General features: G+C 40.0%; 2 protein-coding genes across 5 annotated transcripts; one reads left to right on the top strand and one right to left on the bottom strand.

The window, feature by feature from the left end:
- Positions 1-429: 429 nt before the first annotated feature.
- Positions 430-10,141, top strand: dnajc14 (DnaJ (Hsp40) homolog, subfamily C, member 14). Of its 3 annotated transcripts, none has more exons than XM_034679797.1 (7): positions 430-582; positions 3,822-5,249; positions 5,373-5,479; positions 5,786-5,905; positions 6,048-6,208; positions 6,322-6,424; positions 6,754-10,141. In XM_034679797.1, exons 2-7 carry the CDS (start codon positions 4,038-4,040, stop codon positions 7,046-7,048), a joined length of 1,998 nt encoding a protein of 665 aa, XP_034535688.1. In that variant the 5' UTR covers positions 430-582; positions 3,822-4,037; the 3' UTR covers positions 7,049-10,141. The 3 variants fall into 3 exon arrangements, with proteins under 3 accessions (XP_034535688.1, XP_034535680.1, XP_034535696.1); XM_034679789.1 differs by having other exon boundaries at positions 568-677; XM_034679805.1 differs by lacking the exon at positions 430-582 and adding an exon at positions 875-949.
- inpp1 (inositol polyphosphate-1-phosphatase) lies at positions 9,929-17,434 on the bottom strand. Of its 2 annotated transcripts, none has more exons than XM_034679843.1 (6): positions 17,116-17,434; positions 16,203-16,408; positions 16,049-16,109; positions 13,854-14,054; positions 13,588-13,762; positions 9,929-12,311 (listed from the first exon to the last, which is right to left on the bottom strand). In XM_034679843.1, exons 2-6 carry the CDS (start codon positions 16,404-16,406, stop codon positions 11,819-11,821), a joined length of 1,134 nt encoding a protein of 377 aa, XP_034535734.1. In that variant the 5' UTR covers positions 16,407-16,408; positions 17,116-17,434; the 3' UTR covers positions 9,929-11,818. The 2 variants fall into 2 exon arrangements, with proteins under 2 accessions (XP_034535734.1, XP_034535725.1); XM_034679834.1 differs by having other exon boundaries at positions 17,091-17,433.
- Positions 17,435-22,069: the final 4,635 nt, after the last annotated feature.

Here is a 22,069-nt window from a genome sequence, read left to right as displayed (position 1 = left end):
CATACCTGTTGGATCAATACTCTCTGTAAATATACAATGCAACTATTCTCCAAGCAGAATTCCATATTTCTATTTTTCGTATTATTTAACTACTATTTTTATAATGTTAAAAACTACCTCTGCTACTCACCACTGGACTTTTATCATATTATTTTAACCTGTATATATTAGTCATGCCTATTTGTTGTTCTTTTGTATCTATAGCTGATGTTATTGTTATTATTTTTATTTTATTTTTATTTGTATGTCTTATTCTTATGCCTTTGTACAAAGAGAGCACAGTTTACCTAAGTCAAATTCCTTGTGTGTTCAAGAATACCTGGCCAATAAAGCTGATTCTGAAGACTAATGGGGATCTGAATAAAGAATAAAGAATAACATTTATAACATATCATTTTATAGTACACAATTTTTACAGGAAACAATTTTGGATTTATTGAAGAAAACAAATGATGTTCTGCTTGTTAATTCTTCACACTGTATCACATGGTGGCAGTAGAGCTTCATGGGTTTTGTTTACAGCCACAAAACAACGAAGAAGAAGAAGAGGAGCTGAGGAGGAGGAAGAAGAAACTGAAGAAAGTAGGTAAAGGAACAGAAGAAGAAGAAGTGGCTAAAAAAACAACACGGGCACTTGGCTGTCTGTTCACAAACAAGGTTACACAATTAGCTGAAAGGTATATATGACATCTAGTTTGTTTGTGTGCATAATGCAGAATGATTTACCTCTTTTCTTGACTCGTCCGGTGACAGAAACATGCTTTTCTTTACTCGTAAAACCTCACAGGAAGGAGAACATCCGTCTAAACTCACGTTAGCTTGTCCAGCTAATGTCTGTTTCTGCTAACACTTGGATATTTGTTTGGTTTCTGCTGTGGTAGAGTGAGAACAGCTGCTGTGCTGTCTTATAATCTTCGCCTGAGAGTGTCTTTAGTCGAAATATTGCCAGGTTAGCTTGCCAGGGGGAAAGCTATTTCGAGCCACTGTAGCGCCTGTCTGTCATCCTGTTGGCTGGCTGCTTTTTAATGCTAACATATTTACTGCCTGCTAGCGTTAGCCGCCTCTAAAAGATCTGGGGTAGTTTCCGGAGTTTTATTAGTAACAAAATACTTCCACTACTTCTTCGTTGAGTGTATTTTGATGTATGTGTTCGTGCTTTCAGTGGTTTAAGAAAGGTCAAACGTGTGTCCATGCAGCCCGTGTTTGTATTCACTGTGTTCATGTTTAGCTGACTGAGCTAGCAAACCACTAAGCGATATTAATGTCAATAATCATCCACAATGCCTGTGTGCTCTTTTTTTTATTCACTTATTACAATGACTGGACGAATAAGAAAATGTATCTGCAGCAGTGTGAGTTAATCATGAATGAATGACTTTATCTGAACCCTGTGGATGAAGGAAATCAAGCTAGGGTCCGAGCCCCAAAGTATCCAGTATACAGAGGTGTAAAGCAGAGAAAGGCAGCAAATTGAAGAACAATGTATATATTATTTAAAAAAATCCTGCTAGACATTGACTATTGAGGATTTACTTTTTATCAAGGTAGTTAAATTGGAATCAGTTTTCTTGCAATCAACCAACCTGTTCATTGAGGCATGATTATGTCTCTGCTGCAGGATAATATCAGTTCCAGATGATGTGTTATTCAGTATTGCTAGGATTTTCTTTAATCTGGTACTTTTAGAGAAAAAAATCCTTGATCTACAGTCATGGTGAAATAGTTAGATCTCTTTTGTAATATATAACTTGATGTAAATACATTTCCTACTAGGAATGCACGATATTATCGGCACATTATCGGCCGATACTGGCTTTAAAATGAACTAGAGATAGACCGATGTGTTTTTTTCAGGGCCGATACTGATACCGATTATTAGTAGTCAAGGAGGCCGATAACCGATATTTGGAGCTGTAACTGCTGCAGGCGGAAGAGCACGTCTGTGTAGCGGTCGTAAATAGTGCAAAAGCGAACTGACTTTCTAGGCGGCAAATTAAAGTGCTGAAAAAAATCCAAGTGGAGCGTACACCTAAACAGAAGTGAGTGCTCTGTAGAGATGCACCGATCCGATCATGGTATCGGATATCGGCTAGATCGGACTCAAAAAGCTAGATCGGATATCGGTGACAAAGGGCCGATATATAGTGCCGATCCATATGGCAGATCTATTCATCTCAGTTCTATGCTTTTCTGTGTTTACAACAGCCATGTGCGTCTCCTACCTCATCAGCGCTGGCCGGTCTGTGCATTTTTGCCCGGTGGAGCATGATGGAGGATAACTACAGAGGCTCTGCAGTTTAGGTGCATGTCACGCTTCTTTTGCTAACAACTCCGCTGGAAACTTGCAACAGGTGCAGCGGTAATGTTTCGACAGATGGCAGTCACACTGAAAAATATATTGGGTGTCCAAAGGACGAAGTTTATGTCAGCTGTAGCCTACTGCAAAGAAGCTAGAAACCTTCGTTTATGGATTCAAAGTGTGAAAAAATGGACAGGTTATTGGATTTAATTGGGATTCCAGCCTCTGGTTTAGCACTTGGAACCCAGGTACAGTTCACCATCAAGTCAGAAAAGCCTGAAGTTGCCTAAACATGATTCTATCCTCACATTAAGGGATAGAGATTGTTAAATCAATACCAGGATCGGATCGGCTAGTATCGGTTTCGGCAGGAACCAAAGCCCAGGTATCGATATCGGTACTGGGACCTAAAAAGTAGAATCGGTGCATCCCTAGTGCTCGGGATGGAATCTTTAAAAGTTTGCTAAATCACGTGGCAGAAATGACACCATCTGCAGAAACCGTAGCCTAGCTTGCGTTCCATTTCTCTCTGCAGTTTCTCATTGGCTGATTGGCTGTTGCCCGTGCCGTGGCTCTGAGTGTAACCAATCAGAGGGTGTAGTGACAGCTGACAGAGAGGCGCGGCTGCATCAGAGCCAAAATAACCCAGTTTTAAATTGATCTCTTATCGTCCGTCAGACTTTGAAAAAAAGGCTGATGCCGATATTCGTCAAAATGCCGAATATTGGCACCGATAATCGGCCCGGTCGATAATCGGTCTATATAGGCCGATATAATTAACCGATAAGACAATGGGCTGCTGCTTCACACATGTTGGGCTCATGTTTTAAGTTAAATTTGAATTTAAGCAGCAGTCTGTAAGGTACATGTAGCTGACTAATTTAGGCACATTTAATTTAATTTGGGTTTAATTGCTGTACAGTTGCACTTTGAACATGTTCCCTGTGAACAGAGGTTAGGTTTACTTTCTATGTCAAATGTGGAAATGGTCAAATTTGCCCTGGTTGTGGGGATTATTATGATTCTCTCAGGGAGAGCATCATCCAAGTTTTAAGTAGGATGTATCTTTTAGTATGACTTTTGTTTGAAAGCAGTTGTCATAAGTTAATATGCAGTTTTAAGTATTAAGTATTTTTCTTATTTTGCACAAGAAATTAATATTACATAAGAAATGTGATAAGAGTATCACCATAATACTGTGCACTAATTCTAGTACAGAAGAGAATTGATGATCTCTGCAATTAGATGTGCAGAAAAAATATCGGTAATCGGCTAAATGAGTTGTAAAATATCGGCATATCGGATATCGGCAAAAAATCCAATATCGTGCATCCCTATTTCCTACCATAGAAAACATTCATATATGTTTAAATAATTGCAACGCCTATGCTCTTATTTTTTCCATCAAGATTAGCTTCTAGACATTGTCTGTTGGATTTGATCTAAAGGATTTTTTAAATTTGACCTGTCAACAATCTGGGTGTGAACACTGATATATTAAAATCAAAGTTTCTCTTTTCAGGTATCGACCAGATGCATGATGTGGAGCGTGCACAAGCCTTTTAATACTCTGAAGCTGCTGCTGACATGGTGAACTTGAGACTGACTCTCAGGAGCCCCCAGTCTCACATTTCCATAGAAAGTCTGGGGAAAATGTTGTTGCAGATTATACATCTAGGATATTGTTCTTGATGAGAATCGAATTTCACAGCAGTTTCAACAAACAGCTGTAAGGAACATGGAAAGAGAAGCAGCTCTAAAGGAGATGGGTGGAGTGTCTGACACTGAGGAGGAGATCCTTGATGGAGATTTTGCCTCAGGAATGGAGTCTGGTCAGTGGGAGGCCAGACGGACTGAAGATGACCTCAAGCAGGAGGAAAAAACAGCCTATCTCAAATCTCAGGACACCACAAATCCAGCCGCTCCACATGACTCTGACCCAGAGTACTGTGGATCTACAGAGGCCAAAGAGGATTCTGAGGAGGCCCCGGATGAGTTAGATCAGGACAGTAGTGGAGAACACGATAACTTGCATGTCATAAATCAAGAAGAGGATGAAGCTGCAAAAGAGCAGCACATGAATGGAGAGTCTGGTTGGAGGAACGTGGGATCTGGAAAGAGATGCAGACTGAGAGGCAGCGGACTGCTTTCAGAACAGAGCGGTCAAAGTGCTTTTTCGTCGTTTCAAAGAGGAAACGTTATGTCTGGTGGAAGCCGGCACAAGCAGACCCGCAGACGCAATCACCACCACCATCAGCAGAACCGAGGCCGCAGGCGGACAGGAAACCAGCTCATCTTGGCTTTCAAGGAGATGCTGTCAGAGTCTGTGAGCTTCTGGTGCATCTCCTGCATCCACATGATGATTGAGATAATTGTCACATTAACTCACAACTGTGGAGTTGGCGTGGAAACAGGAGGTATAAAACTGTACAACCTCGGGCAGCAGCTTGTAGTAAAGATGACGGATATTGCAGGAATGAAGGCAGACGCTAGTCGGTTTGTGGGATGGACAAAAAGCACATCAGCAGACCTGGCTGATAAAATATTGAGGTCAGCAAAGTGGGTCAAGACAGCTGCCTTATCTTGTATGAGACTTTTCTGTGCTTTGATTATTCTTGGTTCCCGGTGGACAAAGGGTGTGTTTATCCGCCTCACTGGAGAGAGGGGAAAGCGCTATTGGACAGCTTTCCAGGAATCACGATTTTGGAAGGGAATATTGTCCTTGCTGGAGAGAGTTCGCAGCAGGTTCAAAAGGGTTGGACATGTACCACCATACAGCCCAGAATCACCGGGCAGAGCAGCGAGAGGACAGCCAGGCCAAGAGCTAGAAAGACTGCTGGCCTTAGCTGAGGTACCCGAGGATGAACTCGACCCCTTTACAGTGCTAGGCGTGGAGGTACATGCCACTGAAGCTGAGCTGAAGAAGGCCTACAGACAGCTGGCTGTCCAGGTGTGTGTGAAGCTACTGGGGCTGAGTGATAAGCACAGCTCTATTAATGAGTAATATACAAAATCAGAAGCTGAATTTTTCTCATTTACTCATACAACCTTTCCCCTGTCCTTTCTCTTTCAGGTGCATCCAGACAAGAATAAACACCCACGAGCTGGAGAGGCGTTCAAAGTACTAAGGGCTGCCTGGGATATTGTCAGTAACCCAGAGACACGACGAGAGTATGAGCTGTGAGTAGAAAGAAAAAAATTGTTTGTTTGTGGATGTTTAAAATATATTGCAAAAAAACCCACAGCGTATCTGATATGTTATTTTCTCAAGCTTTGATAGTTGCAGAAAGTGATACTGAGTTTACATTGTTTGGAAGTTTTAATTTAGTCTGACCTTTGGTTTTTGAATCATCTCTGCTCTCTGCAGAACTTAGTCTGTTTCCTTTGGATTCGGTGTAGTTATGCAGTTATTTTGAGTGTGTGTGTGTCATGCTTTGGGCATGTTTTCTCTTTGTATCAGCATCTTCTCTGTTCATTCCCCCGCAGGAAACGCATGGCAGCAACCGAGCTCTCAAAGTCCATGAATGAGTTTCTCACAAAACTCCAGGATGACCTGAAGGAAGCCATGAACACCATGATGTGTACCAAGTGTGAAGGCAAACACAAGTATGTCTCTGCACAACCCTTTATCAACAACTGAACCAGTTCAAAACATTTCCTCAGTCTGTAGTTAAACACAGCTGAGTCATGTATTTTGTAGCAGACTTTCACCAAAGTCCTGTTTCCGTTTGGTGGTGTGTGTGTGCAGGCGGTTTGAGATGGATCGTGAACCTGCAGAGGCCCGTTTCTGTGCTGAATGCAACCGTTGCCATAGTGCTGAGGAGGGGGACCTGTGGGCGGAGTCCAGCATGTTGGGCCTGCGTATCACATACTTTGCTTGTATGGATGGCAAAGTCTATGATATAACAGGTTATTATAAATCACATTTTATTCTGCAACTTGCATTTTACCCAGGACCCTCAATGAGTGTAATCTGAAGCTAACGTAGTCATGTGACCTGTTGTGATGCTGTTGTGTTGTAGAGTGGGCCGGCTGCCAAAGGATAGGCATCTCTCCTGACACACATCGTGTGCCCTACCACATCTCCTTTGGTTCTAAAAACAACGGCAACCCCACACGAAACAGGTATGTCCCTTCAATAGAAACAGGTTGTCAAGGAAACCAGATGACCTTCTCTTGGCATGCTTTTTAGTCACATATGAAGTGTGTACCATTTCATTTTCCTTCTGTTACCTTCTGTGCTTAGATTTATCCCCAAACTGGTTTGTGCTGATAGTTTTAGGGCAAATCCAGCGTACAGGAGCCTAAAGGGAGGCATGAAGTTAGTAAAGCAGCCATGATTCATTGTACTCTAACGCTGTTTCCACATAACCATCTTTAAAAACAGAGGAACCTCCATTTCAATTGAGACTCCAGCACAAAAGATGTCTCAACTTTCCAATTCTAACTTTCAGGCCGCCCTCGGAGTCGTCCCCAGGTCCAACCAACCCCGCAGACCTGCAGGACTTCTTTAACCGCATCTTCAAGGGAGCACCTCCTAATGACATGTCTGCCAACGGGGGCTTCTTCCCCTCAGGTCCGCCCCCTAACCAACCGCCTACTGCAGGAGCGCCCCCATTCTCCCCTCCCCCGGGCCCGACAGGTTTCTTCATGCCGGGGGGTCCCCGGCCAGAGTCCAGTGAGACATGGGCTGAAACCGGAAAACCTCCTAGAAGGAGAAAGAAGGTACGCAAACCCTTCCAGAGGTGAAGGGTGTGGACTTCTCAGTGTGTCAACATCACAACACAGGGACACAATGAATAATTGGCCATGTTTGTCTCTCGCCTGCCTGCTGGCATGCTGAGACCTGAACTGGAGAAGAGTCATGTGCGTCAGGCTGCTGTCAGATCAGCCCGAGCAGAGACGATTTTTGAAGAGGAGCCAGGGGACTGAATACAAGTATTGAAGGAGGGTTAAAGACATGGAAGTCATGGTGCTTATCTCTCATTTCACCTTATGTTCTGTTGGTCTTCGAGACAACTGTAGCCTTGGCATTGAAGTCTTTTTCAGGATGCTTTAATGAAACGTTTTCCCCTCATTATTTCCTGCCAAATCCTGCAATGCATGTACAATTCCCCTGCATCGTTACTCTTCAGTTATCTAATTTTTCTAGTACTTTGTCAGCGGTTAGTCTAAGGCTTTGGTTCCACACAGAGTGATGCTTGAATAGAGGGTAAGAATCAGTGCAACAGTGAGTTAATGATCACTGTTATCAACACAAAGAAGATACACATCCATGCAGCTTCACTCTGTTAGTGTTACTCATGTTTGTGGCATGTGGTGACGTGTAGATGTGCACCTAGCCAACAATAATTCAGGAATTAATCCAAACCAGCTCCACCCAACACATCTGAAAAACATTGACATAAATGGTGCATTGGTGGTGTGAATCTCTGGATGTTTGTCTGCTAACAGCAAGTCAAATTTACACACCTTTATCCCGGTTATGCAAGGCCAACCTCCAGCATTAGGGATGCCCTAAATAGAAATAATAGAAAATGTTGGCTCAAGAGAAATTGATAGTTAAAAATATATGTATTGCAAAATACAACTAAGTAATGGTTACTGTCAAAGTTATAGAAATGTGGAGATTTGCCTGAAATAAATACTGATATTTGTTCAGTGTTCACCAGAGAATCACATCCTACACCTAGACCATCGACCGAAAGAAGTGATTCCTTCTAGAGAGCCACAAAGATTATTCTGCCTGATTGGCATAATGATCCCAGCACAGGCTCACATCTAACAGCAGGAGTACTGAGCCCTAGCTGAGCTGCTGTGAGCGATCCTAAATTCTTGAGGGTGACAACTTGAAGTTTTAAAATGTTGGTATTTTTCCTCACCAAGGATTCATATTTTGAGTCATCCTGTTTAGAAGACTACATAGACTTGATCAACACTTGATTTATAAAGGGAATATTACAGAACAGCACATAACACTTAACAGCCATTTGAGCCTTTTTGGTATCAGATTTTTTTTGCTAATTTACAGTTACTGCAAAAAGTTCACCTTCTCAAATGTTTTTATCATATTGTTTAATCTGATCCTCACTGCCTTCACAGTCAACCTTAAGTAAGACAACATTAAAAAAAAAAAAAAATGCAACATATGCAAAGTGTCTCCTTCATATAGTTGATTTGCATAGTAGTACTAAATTTTACAACATTTTCATCAGGGTCAAACTTTATGAAGTGCCATTTTCATGCAAGCTACAACACTTCGGGGCATGTGAAGCCATAACTTGTAGAATAGTGAATGATCAAGTCAGAAAGGTTATGTACCAGTTAACAAAACAATGTTTGACATAATGATGCTGCTTCTGAGTGCGTAGAGCTCACACCTAAATTTGTTCCCCGTTTCTAAATATTTTTACAAGCTTGTTCTTTTTTTGTGTGTTCAATACTTCCTTCTGCGAGTTCAGCTTTCAAACTTGTCAAAGTCACAGGTTCACAGAAACTGTATCTAAATCTACACAGCCCATTTCCTTTTGATCACTGCAGTATTACTGTTAGAAACAACATGAAGGTGTTAAGAAAATGATAGAGGCTGTATTTTTTGTTTGGCTTTTGTTTTCTTGATTGGCTTCTGCATACAAATGACATTTTGATTTTTATAATGAGTTAATTTAAGAAGACAGAACTGTTATTGTTTACACCTGATATGTGAAGATAGTGAGAGTGTAGTGAAAAGGCTCTTTTACGTCTGATAACGTATTTGATAAAGGTTATTTTTTTATATTGTCAATTAATGAGAAAAAGTACCTTGTTCATGTTTTTTTTTGTAGGCTTTTGTGTTCATTTGCACACCCATCTAGGTTGTAACATCAGAGGGATTTTGAATCAGTCTCCCACGGCTGCAGCTGAGTAGGAGGTGTAGCTCGCTAAGCTATCAGCTCATTTGCTAATCAAGATATTGTTTGTGTGTGTGTGTGTGTGTGTGTGTGTGTGTGTGTGTGTGTGTGTGTGTGTGTAATCTGAATGTTAAATGAGTGACAAACCATATGAAAACTGCACAACAATGACACTCTGGAGAGAAGTATCAGGACTGTTTCGTGGCATTGTGATGCTTGTTGTGGTTTTGTCTGATATCTTGAAAAGGTGAAACTTTGTTGCAGGTGTTGTTTGGGTAATTGAAGCAGGACATTGAGTTTGCCATGTTTCTTTGTGTCAAATTGTTTTGGGTTTTTTTTGGAACTCATTTAACCAGCTTCCCAGACATGGATTAAGAAATTGTCCACTTAAAAAGGTACTTTGTCCAAATGAGACCAAACTAAAAGTGTAAAAAAAAAGGCCCTGGAATAAGGTTTGTTAGGTGAAAACTATTTAAAGTAATGATAAACAGCAAAGCTAGTTGAATGTTTTTTTTCTCACAGGGCTCAATCCAGATTTTTACTTTGTGACAATCAGAGGTTAATCTCTTATTCGTATCACAAATGTCAAATGTAGCCTGTCTGGGAAACTGGCTTCAGAGCATGTGTAGTTTTCCACAGTTTTCCACACGTCCACCTTGACTTGAGAATGTTCTGTGCTGTATTTCAAAGGTAGCAGATCGAAGTGTGAGAGATCAATGAAAGAGCCAACACTCAAAAATCTGATTTTTTTTTTCTTTTTTTTAAGTTTTTCAACAGAATATGCAGAAGTATTGCAAAAAAAAAATATATATCTGACAATCATCAGGGTTTTTTGTAGGGAATCACAATGCGAGTTCCCCTGGCTGGCAAAACAGTTTGAAAATATCACTGTTGGGTTTCTTTCCCCCGCTTTCTCTGATTTTCAAAATAAAGATGATTTACTATATGCACATTCTTGTTACACTTTATACTCAATACACAGAACAAATGATTTCTGAACAATAGATATCTTAAACACATTCAGAGACAGAGAAAGCCGGGTCACACATCGTGGTTTTTAAATGTTTTATAATGATCTGTTTCTGTCCTCGTTCAGCCTGCATAGATCCAAACCTTCAACTTAATGTTTCATTTTCCTGTAAACCGACAGTGAGCGGAGCTCTCTGTGTCACTGTTTTACCTCATATGGCTTTTCCCTGCTCTGACCTGATAAACTGGTGGTGCTGTATCTGTGGAAGGAGGGCAGGTGAAGTCTATCCCTCTGCTCCTTAAAAGGCGCTGTTTCAGAGAGGTGAAGATTCCTGCACACTGCATGATTTCAGTCTCATTTGCTCACTTGACTTATCATAGCCTTTTACAGGTTAGATAGGGTGGAACATTTACACAGTTCCTTTTTCATAACCTAATGACAAATTTTATGACCAATAAAATCCCAGAAACAACTCCCTATCATTCAGAGGCAGTCTTGTAATGTCATATAACCGTTCTCTTCCTGTTCCTCAGCTGTCCTGCAGTGAGCTTGTATCTTAACAAATATTTATTTAACCTGAAAAAGATGACACAAAGCCTTGAAATGTTTGCAATGTTAAACATTAGATCAGTTTAACTCTGCTGTTTGATGTAGCAGTGATGAGGAGGCCGACGAATCAGATCTAAACAGCTGATAATACGGACACAGATTCATCACAGCTAGCTTCTATCAATCCACCTCTTGACCTCACAGTGACACCTTCATTGACTGTCATTGTTAGATGGTTACACAATTAAGGACATTCATTTTATGACTTATCTCATGTTTTTAAACCCAAACAAAAACCAGGCCCTTTTGTCCCTTCAACAAGGCCGGCTAAAAATGCTTCTCTTTATTGTGGATTTGATAAACAGCACCAGTGACTATTCTCTCCCCTTTAAATTTAAGATTTGTGTTACTTTCTGATACTGCATCCTGATAGCAGTGTGAGCACTCAGATTCATTTCAAGCTGTGTTTCCATGACAAGAACTTTCACCAGGGCGAAGGACTTCATGAGGCACTCGGTGCATTTCCACCAGGAACCATGGTCCAAATAAAGCTCCTGGATCTTGATTATACCCACCAAAAGGCCCCTGCAGCACTTTCTGAAAGTATTTGTTGGGTGGAACTTACATGGCACATTTTTTGACGTAAGTACTCGCAACATTCAGAAGATTCTTTCACATATCAGCAGCTTAAATCTTCAGACTTTCACCGGCCTCTAGTCTAGCCTTCAGTGGAAATACAGACAAGAGTGTTAGAAGAGTCTTTAAACCCTGTATGTTCCAGGTACTCAATTCCTGAGTTCTTTTGTTGGAAACACAGCTTGAGTAATCTTTAGCTCCATATTGCACACTATACCTCACTCCCTCCACCCATAAAGGCTTAAACCAGGTAGAATTTAAAACTAATATTTTTACAGACTGGACATTCTTCTTGTGGAAGAAGCACCTTTAAGTCTATCAGGTTAAAAATTATACAGTATTTCTTAATAATTAAAATATTTTATCCCATACCCTGTCCTTCTTTCTTGCATATGGATTATATAGAAAAAAATAATATGAATATATCGGCAACAACCACCTCAGCTCGTGCTGATCACATCTGCCTCTCTCTGACTACAGCTTTCCTCTTAGAGCTCCTGTGATACTGCAGAGCTGAGAACAGTCTCGATAAGCCACCAGGCCGCCGTGGTTGGCCCAGCGGTCTGCTCCTTTACGCTCAGCGTTCGGCTGGTGATAGGTCAGTTCTGTCTGCTGATCCTGGACTCCAGCGCTCGACTGTAGACTCTTGTTAAGGTCCACCACACCACCTCCGAGGGCTCGGAGCAGGGCATGAGGAGCACAGGAGTCCCACTTAAAGGTGCTCCCCTCTGAGAGGACATAAACATCAGCCAGGCCCTGAATCACACAAAGGATCTTGAAGCCGGCTCCAGAAGCATACATCAGTCTGTCAGGGCTGCACAGAGAGGTCAGAGCTTCTTTTACCACCTGCTTCTCACTGGAGCTCAGCACCACAGACATTCCTGCTCCTGATGAGGCTTCAGGCCGGGACTCAGAGCACAGGTTGATGGCGCCATAGGAAACCCCCCAGAAGTACTTCCCTCTCCAACTGGGAATGAAAATAATTAAAGATGGATTAGAAGTATTTTGAAACCAAAAAATAGAATACTTTTATTCCTAAGACTGGCCCTCTACCAGTAACAAAGTTGTTCCCAAGGTTCAGGCCTTTCATCAGGCAGTAAGACACATTGTATCATAAACACTGCCAACAATTTCCTGATTAATTCCACATCATAAGTATCTGGTCAGTCTCAAAATGAAAAGAACAGTGAAGAGAGGCTAAATACTGCAGAGGATCAAGAACCTAGAAATATTTCCAGAACAGTTCCAGCACGGCACAAATCTGAGGCACCTTCCTTAATGTAGAGGAAGCAGCTTCAGGTAAAACACAGTGTCTGATGATGCCTTGATTAAAATGAAGATTTACACATTGACTTTGAGTTGTTTTTGTTCTGAGCTGCGTTTTATTGAAAGGTGAAAATGAAATAATACACCTTGTATCTCAGTATAATGTAGTTTAGTGATACACTACATAATAAACATGTATGTATTTGAAGGGTTCATTTGCAAAAACAGATAACTCACTTTTAAATTTTTTTAAAAATGTTTCAAAACATATTTTTTCTACTACTAGTTTTAGGTATTATCAATCAATTGAAGTTGGGTGGCTTTCACTAAGTCAAAATGACATTACTAATTAGCGGTATCTTAAAAATGTCACTTTATTAAACATTTATATTAAAAGGAAATATTTTAAGGACATTTTTTTGAAAATTTATAAAAACAGAGATATCTGTTTCTGCAAATGAACTCTTCATTTATTCAGAAATTTCAAGAAATTGGACTTAAACCTGAAAAACACGAGCGTAGTAAAAGCAGATGTTGAGGCAGGATTACTTTACTGAATGAAATCAGATTATTCAGGTTTATCCAATAAGGTCTGAACTGAGTGAATATTTACATTTGAATTTACAATGCAAGCCAATCTTTTTATTTGAGGCACTAGGGTTTGATTTAGGATTACTCATAAGTCTCATAAATTAAGCTGGATTAAAAAAAATAAAGTTTCTATGTCAGTGACATCACTCAGTGTGTTGTTCTTCCACATCAACAGGACTTGCACTAAGCTGCACTTTTCCTTTTTTTAAATTCTTCTGTACATACATTTTGTTTGTAAATATATTTATTCTATTCTAAGGGTGTTTTTTTTACTTTTACATACTTATTTATGTGTGTTTTTATTTATGTGCCTTGCCAGGAGTCTGCAAAATGTTCTTATACCTGCATAATGACAATAAAGAAACTTGACTTGACTTCATTCTCACCCTCCACCTGCCGGGTCCTTGTGGTTGAATGGCTGGTTGATAACGCCCATGACGGGCTCGCCGGTGTTCCTGAGATATACCCCAATGAGGACCAACGCACAGTGCAGCCCTGAAGGAGACAAGTGTCCCTCCTCCAGCACCTCCTCTCGGCCTTCTATGTACTGACTGGTGGCATCTACATGAAAACACACGAGACAAACAGCCGTCACTGAGGCTCCTCTTACTGCTGCGTGCTGAGACAAAGCTTCAGGATCACCATCGCTCACCTATGGGGTCGATCCAGATGCCAAGCTCGGAGGGACTGAGGGGCACCGTCAGACCATCAGTGTGGGTGTCGATGGTCGCTGGGTCTTGGTGGATGGCTCGAGCCAGCAGAGACGCCGCTGTTTGGTTATCGTCCAGCACAGTGGCGAGCAGTGTGGCGGTCTTCTGCTCCGTGCTGCACACTGTGACTGTGACACTCTCTCCTAGAGACCCAGACACATTTACGCCTCATTTGAATACAATATGATACATACATCACAAATATTTACACAGTGCAATGAGCAGACTCATGCCTTGACAGTGACGCAGTGATGTGTTTGATCTGTGTTTGAAGTATTTTACATCTTTAGGTAAAGTTCCAGTCTTAGCATGATAGTGGAGTGATAATATATAACCCTTCTGAATCTTACAGAGTCAAGCTTTTATAAACTTCTTTATTCCTGCAGCTAGAATCAATCAAGGGTATCTTTTATGTAGAGATGCTTTGATACCTTTGTTTCCTGATACTAACATCTAGTGTTGTAGTACTCAAGACCGGTCTTGGTCCTGAGACCGGTCTTGAGGCTGCTTATTTCAGGTCGGAAACAAAGCATTTTTACTCGGTCTTGACTCGGTCTTGGACTTGGCGGACTCCGTATCTTATATCAAGACCGGTCAAGACCACCACTGATGCTCTCTGTGTCCCTGTCATTACTGTGATAAGAGAAAAAACTAAACTTAAGGAGTCAAAAGAAAGGCAACAAAGACAAAACCAAACCTTGTTTGTTGCTGTCAATAGTATTTAAAGCAAACTTAAACAAAATAAACACAAGTATTTTATTTTGTTAACTCCCATAATGATTTTTCAATGATATATATGGTCTTGCCCTGCCTTGGTCTTGGTCTTGACTCGGTCTCGATCCCTAAATGTCTTGGTCTTGTCTTGGTCTTGGTGCACACTGGTCTCAGTTAATGTGGTCTTGACTACAACACTACTAACATCTACATGTAAGTACTGGCAGATAGTCCCGGTGCTGGTGCCAGGCAACACTATGATAAAAAATATTCACATATACTTATTTTCTGGCAAAGATTTTAAATATGAAAATACTTCCTTTTGTCGATAAAATTATCATAATTTGAATTGACATTTGGAAAAACAATGAATGCTGTCTTTTTGCTAGATTTAGAAAACATTAAAACCACTTAAAGCACCACTCTGTTGTTTGTTATCTATGAGAAATTGCCCTTTGCTATTCTAAAACAATACTTTAGTGGCATCCATAACACAGTATTTCTTTGTAGACACAGAAGAAGAAAAACTCTGTGTGCTTTGAGTGATGGAAAATTACAACATCATTTGATGCATTCACATTTTAGACCATTACAAGAGGGTTTCCTTTACCAGTTTCGGTATCATGATAACTCTATTTTTGTTGCATTCTGGTTCTTCATATATTTTTGTATCACTCTGAGTGTTCAGTTAATGGAAAAAAAAAAAACCTATGTGAGCCAAGAGAAAGAGCAGCACTTGGCCCTCCCTTATCACTTCCTACAAAGTGTTTAAACCCAGCTGCTGCAGTTTGAGCTGCTCAGTGTAAAATCTGGTTATAATAATCAGCTTTAAGATAATACAGTGTGTTAATTGGTGTTAACTGAACCCTTGGTTCCAGTGAGACAATTCATTTAAGTAACATTGATTGAATAATCTGCCACTGTTTCATCATGATTAAGCCATGTTCAACGCAATAATGTAAAGAACTGCTGCTTGCCTTTGTCTCAAGCAATAAAAACCCAAACGTCATCACTTTTTGATCAGTGGGTCGAACAAAGCTAAAAATGCAAAGACAACCTAAAACAGTTTGACAGTTGCATCTGTAATAAGATAAGATAAGATAAGATAAGATATTACTTTATTGATCCCCTGGGGGGGGAATTCAGTTGTTACAGCAACCCAGACATAATGTCAACTTATTTGGGAGTAAAAATAAAAGTAACAACAACATTTGTAGATCAGCATCTGGCATTTAAGTGTTTTCAGTGGACAAATTCTGAAACACAGCTGCAACCAAACAAACCCCAAACCTACCATGCAGTTAATCCAAACTATAGCCTCCCTGCTGTCTCCACTCACTGTTTGGTTCTCTAATATCGTACTATCACATATGTTTCTGTATCACTGTTGTGCTATAGTGCAAGTCTAATTTTAAGTAATTACCAAGGCCATTCTCAAACTTGTTAGACTCCTCTCCATTAATGAAGTCAGCCATCTCAGGAAACTGAACAAAAGAACAGAAAGGACATGATTAAAATGTTCTAGACCAGATTTTTTTTATGAGACAGACTCATTTCTCTCTCCCGCCGTTGCCTACCTGAGCACCAACATCATGCCGGATCATCTCCTGGATCACCACATCAGCCAGCGTCTTGAAATCCTGGACAAACTTCTTGTTCTTATCATCTCCGGTCTTCTCTTGCACTAGGAGCTGAAAGAGGGGAGCCTCCTGCCTGCAGACCCGAGCCACATTGGCAGCTTTCTCAGCCACCCGGAGCAGCAGCCTCAGCAGATCAGCCATGCCTGCACAGAAAAGAAGAAGAGAGGTTTTCAGTCAACATAGAGATGGAAACTGTGTGTAAGTGTGAGAAAGAGGAAAAAAAAAAAGGCGAGGTGGGTCACACTTGCACATACTGAGCTAATTATAGCCCCAGAATGAAAACAGGGCATTTCTGAAAAAAGAGAGAGTGTAAGGGAGGGGATGTGGTTTTGGGTTTTGCATGTGATCCAGCTCAGTATCTCAGCTGAAGTCATGTTTGACTTTAGCTGAGAGATATGCATAATGAACAAAACGATCCATTAATCCAATTTTACATAACTGTATTATATAACTATGAAACATTTTTTACAACATTGCTGCACATCTTCTGACGTGTACTGAACATGACGTTTAAAAAAAAACCCAAAATGCTTTGCAGGATGTTTACAATGTGACAACTGAGAACCACTCACACACTGCTGTGTGCTATTGGTAGTTTTGGAATACTATTACATAATATCATTGTTTTCTGGAGGTGGAAAAACACCAATAGTGTTTTTTTTTACATTGGTTGTTGACTCTTCTGTTCACACATGTACCTCTATTAAAGTTATACTTCTTACCATCGCATTGGATATGTTTACAAAGGTTTAGCTTAGCATGTATGAAGTAGAAAAGACACCAAAGCAAAAAAAAAACCCCACTGTGGAATGACTGAAACCTTACCAAAACCCAGTTTAACGTTACACACTGCTTATTTTCCTCTTGTCAGTCGCTCTCGGTAGCTGTCTTTTTTCCCTGTCCGCCTTATAATAGCAAGAACCGATTAGACAGTTCGAGAGATATGCAAAAAGAAGAGAAGTTTCAGTGCAGCGGTGGTAGGAACGCTCTTAATTCACTCTGGGATCCGTCTGCTTAGGTTTCTTTACGTCAGTTTCCTATCGCAGGAAGGGCGGACGCTCCCCTTTCATCTAGGCCGACAACCTAAAGGTGACGACAAGCGCGCAGCTGTAGAGAACACGGCTCGACGCAGCGACAAGGATCAGACAACAGGAAGTCATGCTGCGGTGCGTTCATGGGCAACACTGAAATTCAAGCTTTCCGAGTCGCGCAGGATTCCCACCTTTTTCTTTTTTTTTAAGTCTATGATTCCAACGCTCAGGGGCGTCGCCAGGAATTCTAGGCCCCCTGAAAAGATATCTCAGTGGTCCCCATAACCACAGCCAACCCTACAAAATATAACATTAATATCACCTCTCTCTCTTACTCCCCTCTATCTGTCTTTCCAGACCCAACTCGGTCTCAGCAGATGGCTGTCTAACATGAGTCTGGTTCTGCCCAAGCGGCAAACTCCGGTCTCAAACGATGAAGCCAATGCGGAAGTGATATAAACTGCAATACATCGAAAATCCGCTTGAGGCTGGCTGCAGAAACACCGGAAACCACATAGATATGAATGGGAAAAAGACGATCTTTGCAGCATTAATAAACATGTTTACAGCCTGGTTCAAAAAACGGCTTGGCCCTACAACGCTAATCTCTCCAATGGCACACACAGTACTGGGGTGATTTTTTTTTCTAACATGACGGTTAAGAAGATATTAAGATTATGAGTTTTGCCCAAATAAGGACATGACTGACGTGACTCTCGGTCGGGAACACACAGCCATTGGCTAAGAGACTCACACTACGTCACACTCTGCCTAGTTGAGTTCTGCACATATGGCTGCCGCCGTCGATTTGCTTCAAAACAGCTCTCAGGAACAGATGGGTGACGTCACGGATACTACGTCCATATTTTTTACAGTCTATGGTTCTGCCTGAGGTTTCTGCCTGTTAAAAGGAAGTTTTTCCTCGCCACTGTAACTAGCTAAATACTGCGATGTGCAATGCTCATGATGGATTAAGGTGGGGTCAGACTGAGTCTTACCCTGTCTTGAAGTTGGGTCTCAGTTCATAATTTGACATAGAGTGGTCTAGACCTCCTATGTTTGTAAAAAGTGTCTTGAGATAAAGTTTGTTGTGATTTGGCGCTATACAAATAAAGATTGATTGATTGATGATTGATTGATAATACTATGGGGCGCCGTTTGTAAAGTTGTGCACACCAAAAATAACAGCAACATTTCTCCACATTTAGCTCCAAAACGTCATAAAAATGTAGAGTGAATTTTTAAAAGTCACTTTTGCAACTCACCACTGCACTTTTATCTTATTATTTTAGTCTGTGCATATTAGTCATGCCTATTTGTTGTTCTTTTGTATTTATAGCTGAAGTTATTTTTATTTTATTTTTATTTGTAGGTCTTATTCTTATGCCTTGTACAAAGAGAGTTTACCTAAGTCAAATTCCTTGTGTGTTCAAGCATACCTGGCCAATAAAGCTGATTCTGATTCTGATTCTGATTCCGATTCATATCAGCTAAATATTTAGGATTGCAGAGCAACATTTAGATTTAGATTTAGCATTTATATTTATATTTAGCATTTAGATTTACATTTAACCCCTAGATTTATATTTAACATTTAGATTTACATTTAACCCTTAGATTTATATTTAACATTTAGATTTATATTTAGCATTTGGATTTAACAATTATTTTAACTTAATATATTTTTCACAACAAAATTAAATGTGAAGAAGATCACAAATATTCCTCTAAATGTGATAAAAAAGTGACTTTTAAAAATGCACTCTACATTTTTATGACATTGTGGAGCTAAATGTGGAGAAATGTTGCTGTTATTTTTGGTGTGCACAACTTTACAAATGGCGCCCTATATTATACAGGTTTATTTGCATTAAACAAACATATATGCTTAAAACTATCCTGGTTAACTGACTCAAACCTAAGCTACATATCAATATATATATATATATTTATTTTTTCACAATTTCTCCAAATGTAACTGCCCAATAATGACCTTCAGACTGTCCACCTCTTTATAGACTTTATTTGTTTTTCTCACATTCTTATTCACATATACTCAATTGAGTGGTCATGGAATAATTGGTTCATATTACTTCATATATGTGAAGTTGACATGTTTGCCACTGTGTGTAACATCAGCAGTGGTGACAAAGTACACAGCTTCATTACTTAAATCAAAGGATAGATCCTCAATGTCAAATATTACTCCAATACAAGTGAAAGTTGTTCAGTCAGATTATTACTTGAGTTTAAGTCCTGGGGTACTTGCTTTTAAAAATACGTAAGTACTCAAAGTACTTTTAAAATATCTCAAAATGTATTTTCACAAAGCATGAGTGCAGTCAAGAATGCATGGGTGTACATTCTGCTACGTTCTGTTTATCTAGAAAACATGATTTCATGTCTAAAAAGTACACCATGAAATATAAACTAAGTTACTACAAGCACAGACAATTTTAAAATTTTCATGTGGAATATAACAAGTGTGTTAGCTACAGACCTCCACATGCTTTCTCAGATTAGATGGTGATGTTTTGTAGGCTGTGATGAAGTTTGTGTGGTAAACAGATCAGAGATTTACAACAATACCAATCTTTCTTTATTTCAAAACCTCAAATGTGGCCATGGTGCTGGTTCTGAATGACATTTGATCTGCTCTAAGCTCAACCGAGGTACGGCTACACCATTTAGACAAACCAAACACAAGTACACAGACAGTTGACGGTCTTAGGGATCAGATTTCAGAAAAGAAAAGAACATTCATGAGCTGACTTCAAAGCTAAAGTAGTGAGTAACTAGAGCACTGATAGAAATGTCGTGGAGTAAATCAAGGTTGCATAAGTTCTACTCCTCTGTTTCCCCTTTGTGTGACAGATGCAAGATTTCTGAGAATACATTGTCTCGTGCCTTTGGTTTTGTCCTTCACTAACTGATTTTTGGTCCAAGGTATTTGACTGGTACTCTAAGGCCTATAAAAGACTCTTTCAGCCAGAACCTGGACTTGCAATCTTTGGCTGTTCACAGTCCACTAAGGATCTCTCCTCCTCTGTGCGATGATCACTAACACTGGGGATGATAGTTGCCAAGAGACTTATTTTGAAGCAATGGAAGTCCCTGTCCCCTCCTTCTTTTCAGGAATGGATTTCTAACATGATGTCAGTCATACAAATGGAGAGACTAAGGTTCCTGCAATCTAGCTCTGTAAAGACATTCTCAGCTATCTGGAACCCGTTCCTTGCCTTTTTGGATGAGGCTGACGTGTGATGGAAGTTGAGTATTTCTTTATACATATGCAGACTTGACACATAGCACTCCAGAGTACGCATTTTAATTGGCAGCTTTATGTTCTTATTTTTATTTTTTTTTCTCTGCTTTCTCTCTACATTATTTATGTTCTCTCTACATTATTTATGTGTGTATGTATGTGTATGCATACAAATGCATGTGTGTGCATATGTGTATATATGCACGTGTATTTATGTGTATATATGTATTTCTATTTATTTTATTACTTCTCTTCGTTTATTTGGTCATTTAAAATCATTTCTAAACTAACATTTTCTTCACATGTTTTCTATTAATTTATTTGTCTGTTTTTTATTTTTCATATTACAATGTTACAATGTTACAATGTCATTTAGCAGACGCTTTTATCCAAAGCGACGTACATATGAGAACAAGAACAACACAAGCAAAGATCTAGACAAGAGGAAACAAAATCAGTACGAGTAACAAAGTGCTTCAAGTCCATTTGGGTGCAGGTACTGCCAAGCAGTGTAAAGGCAATGCACAAAAGTGAGGATTTTTTATTTTTTTTTCAAAATAAGGAACATCTACAATGAAGCAAACAAACAATTTAAGACCTTCCATTATCAACATCAACAATTAACATCACCACAATAATGACCAAAGTACCAAGTGCTGGGTCAATCAAGAGCTGAACACAGATTCCCAGAGTAGAGCAGGACAGTGTGAGTCAACTGTAGCTGGAAGACATGATCTGCCACTGGGGACAACAGTAGAGAACAGTCTAGCTAAGTGCATAGTGCTTCCTAAAGAGCTGGTTCTTTAGCTGTCTTTTGAAAGTACTCTGCAGATCGAATGGAGTTGACCAATTCATTCCACCATTTAGGGACAACAGAAGAGAAGAGTCCAGCTAGTGATTTTGATTTTGAGGCCTTATGTGCTGGAAGCACTAGGCGCTTTTCAGAGGCTGAGCGTAGCGGACGAGAAGGGCAGTAGACCTGGATGAGGGGTTCCAGGTAAACTGGAGTGGTTTTGGTGACTGCTTTGTAAGTCATGATTAGAGTTTTGTATCTGATGCGAGCTGCAACTGGAAGCCAGTGTAACAAAATGAGCAGGGGAGTGACATGAGCTGTCTTAGGCTGGTTGAAGACCAGACGTGCTGCTGCGTTCTGGATCATTTGCAGAGGTTTAACTGTGCATGCAGGGAGGCCTGCCAGTAGAGAGTTGTAGTAGTCAATGCGTGACATTACAAGAGCTTGAACCAGGAGCTTATCAATTTTATTTTGTTTCATTTCACATGTCTGAGCACCTGTTTGATTGTATTTGTTTTGTCTTGTTGTTACATTACAAAAGTTACAAATAAAAAAAATATATATATATAAAAAAGAAATGTCGTGGAGTCAAAGCATGATATTTGTCTTTCAAATGTAGTGGAGTAAAAGTAATAAGTACCCCCCCCAAAAAATACTCAAGTAAAGTACAGATACTCAAAAAAATGTACTGAAGTACAGTACTCAAGTACATTTA

Source organism: Notolabrus celidotus, chromosome 1 (genome assembly GCF_009762535.1).
Source record: "Notolabrus celidotus isolate fNotCel1 chromosome 1, fNotCel1.pri, whole genome shotgun sequence".
NCBI lineage: Eukaryota > Metazoa > Chordata > Actinopteri > Labriformes > Labridae > Notolabrus > Notolabrus celidotus.
This window is presented reverse-complemented; position numbering and strand designations above follow the sequence as displayed.

Bases quoted from the DNA above. Each gene is read 5' to 3' on its own strand.
- dnajc14 (XM_034679797.1), top strand. From the start codon at position 4,038: ATGGAAAGAGAAGCAGCTCTAAAGGAGATGGGTGGAGTGTCTGACACT. The intron at 5,906-6,047 runs GTATGTCTCTGC...GTGTGTGTGCAG, and splicing joins AAGTGTGAAGGCAAACACAA to GCGGTTTGAGATGGATCGTG. The intron at 6,425-6,753 runs GTATGTCCCTTC...TCTAACTTTCAG, and splicing joins GGCAACCCCACACGAAACAG to GCCGCCCTCGGAGTCGTCCC.
- inpp1 (XM_034679843.1), bottom strand. From the start codon at position 16,406: ATGGCTGATCTGCTGAGGCTGCTGCTCCGGGTGGCTGAGAAAGCTGCC. The intron at 14,055-16,048 runs GTAATTACTTAA...CTGGGTCTCTAG, and splicing joins CAAGTTTGAGAATGGCCTTG to GAGAGAGTGTCACAGTCACA. The intron at 13,763-13,853 runs GTGAGCGATGGT...GTTTTCATGTAG, and splicing joins CATCTGGATCGACCCCATAG to ATGCCACCAGTCAGTACATA.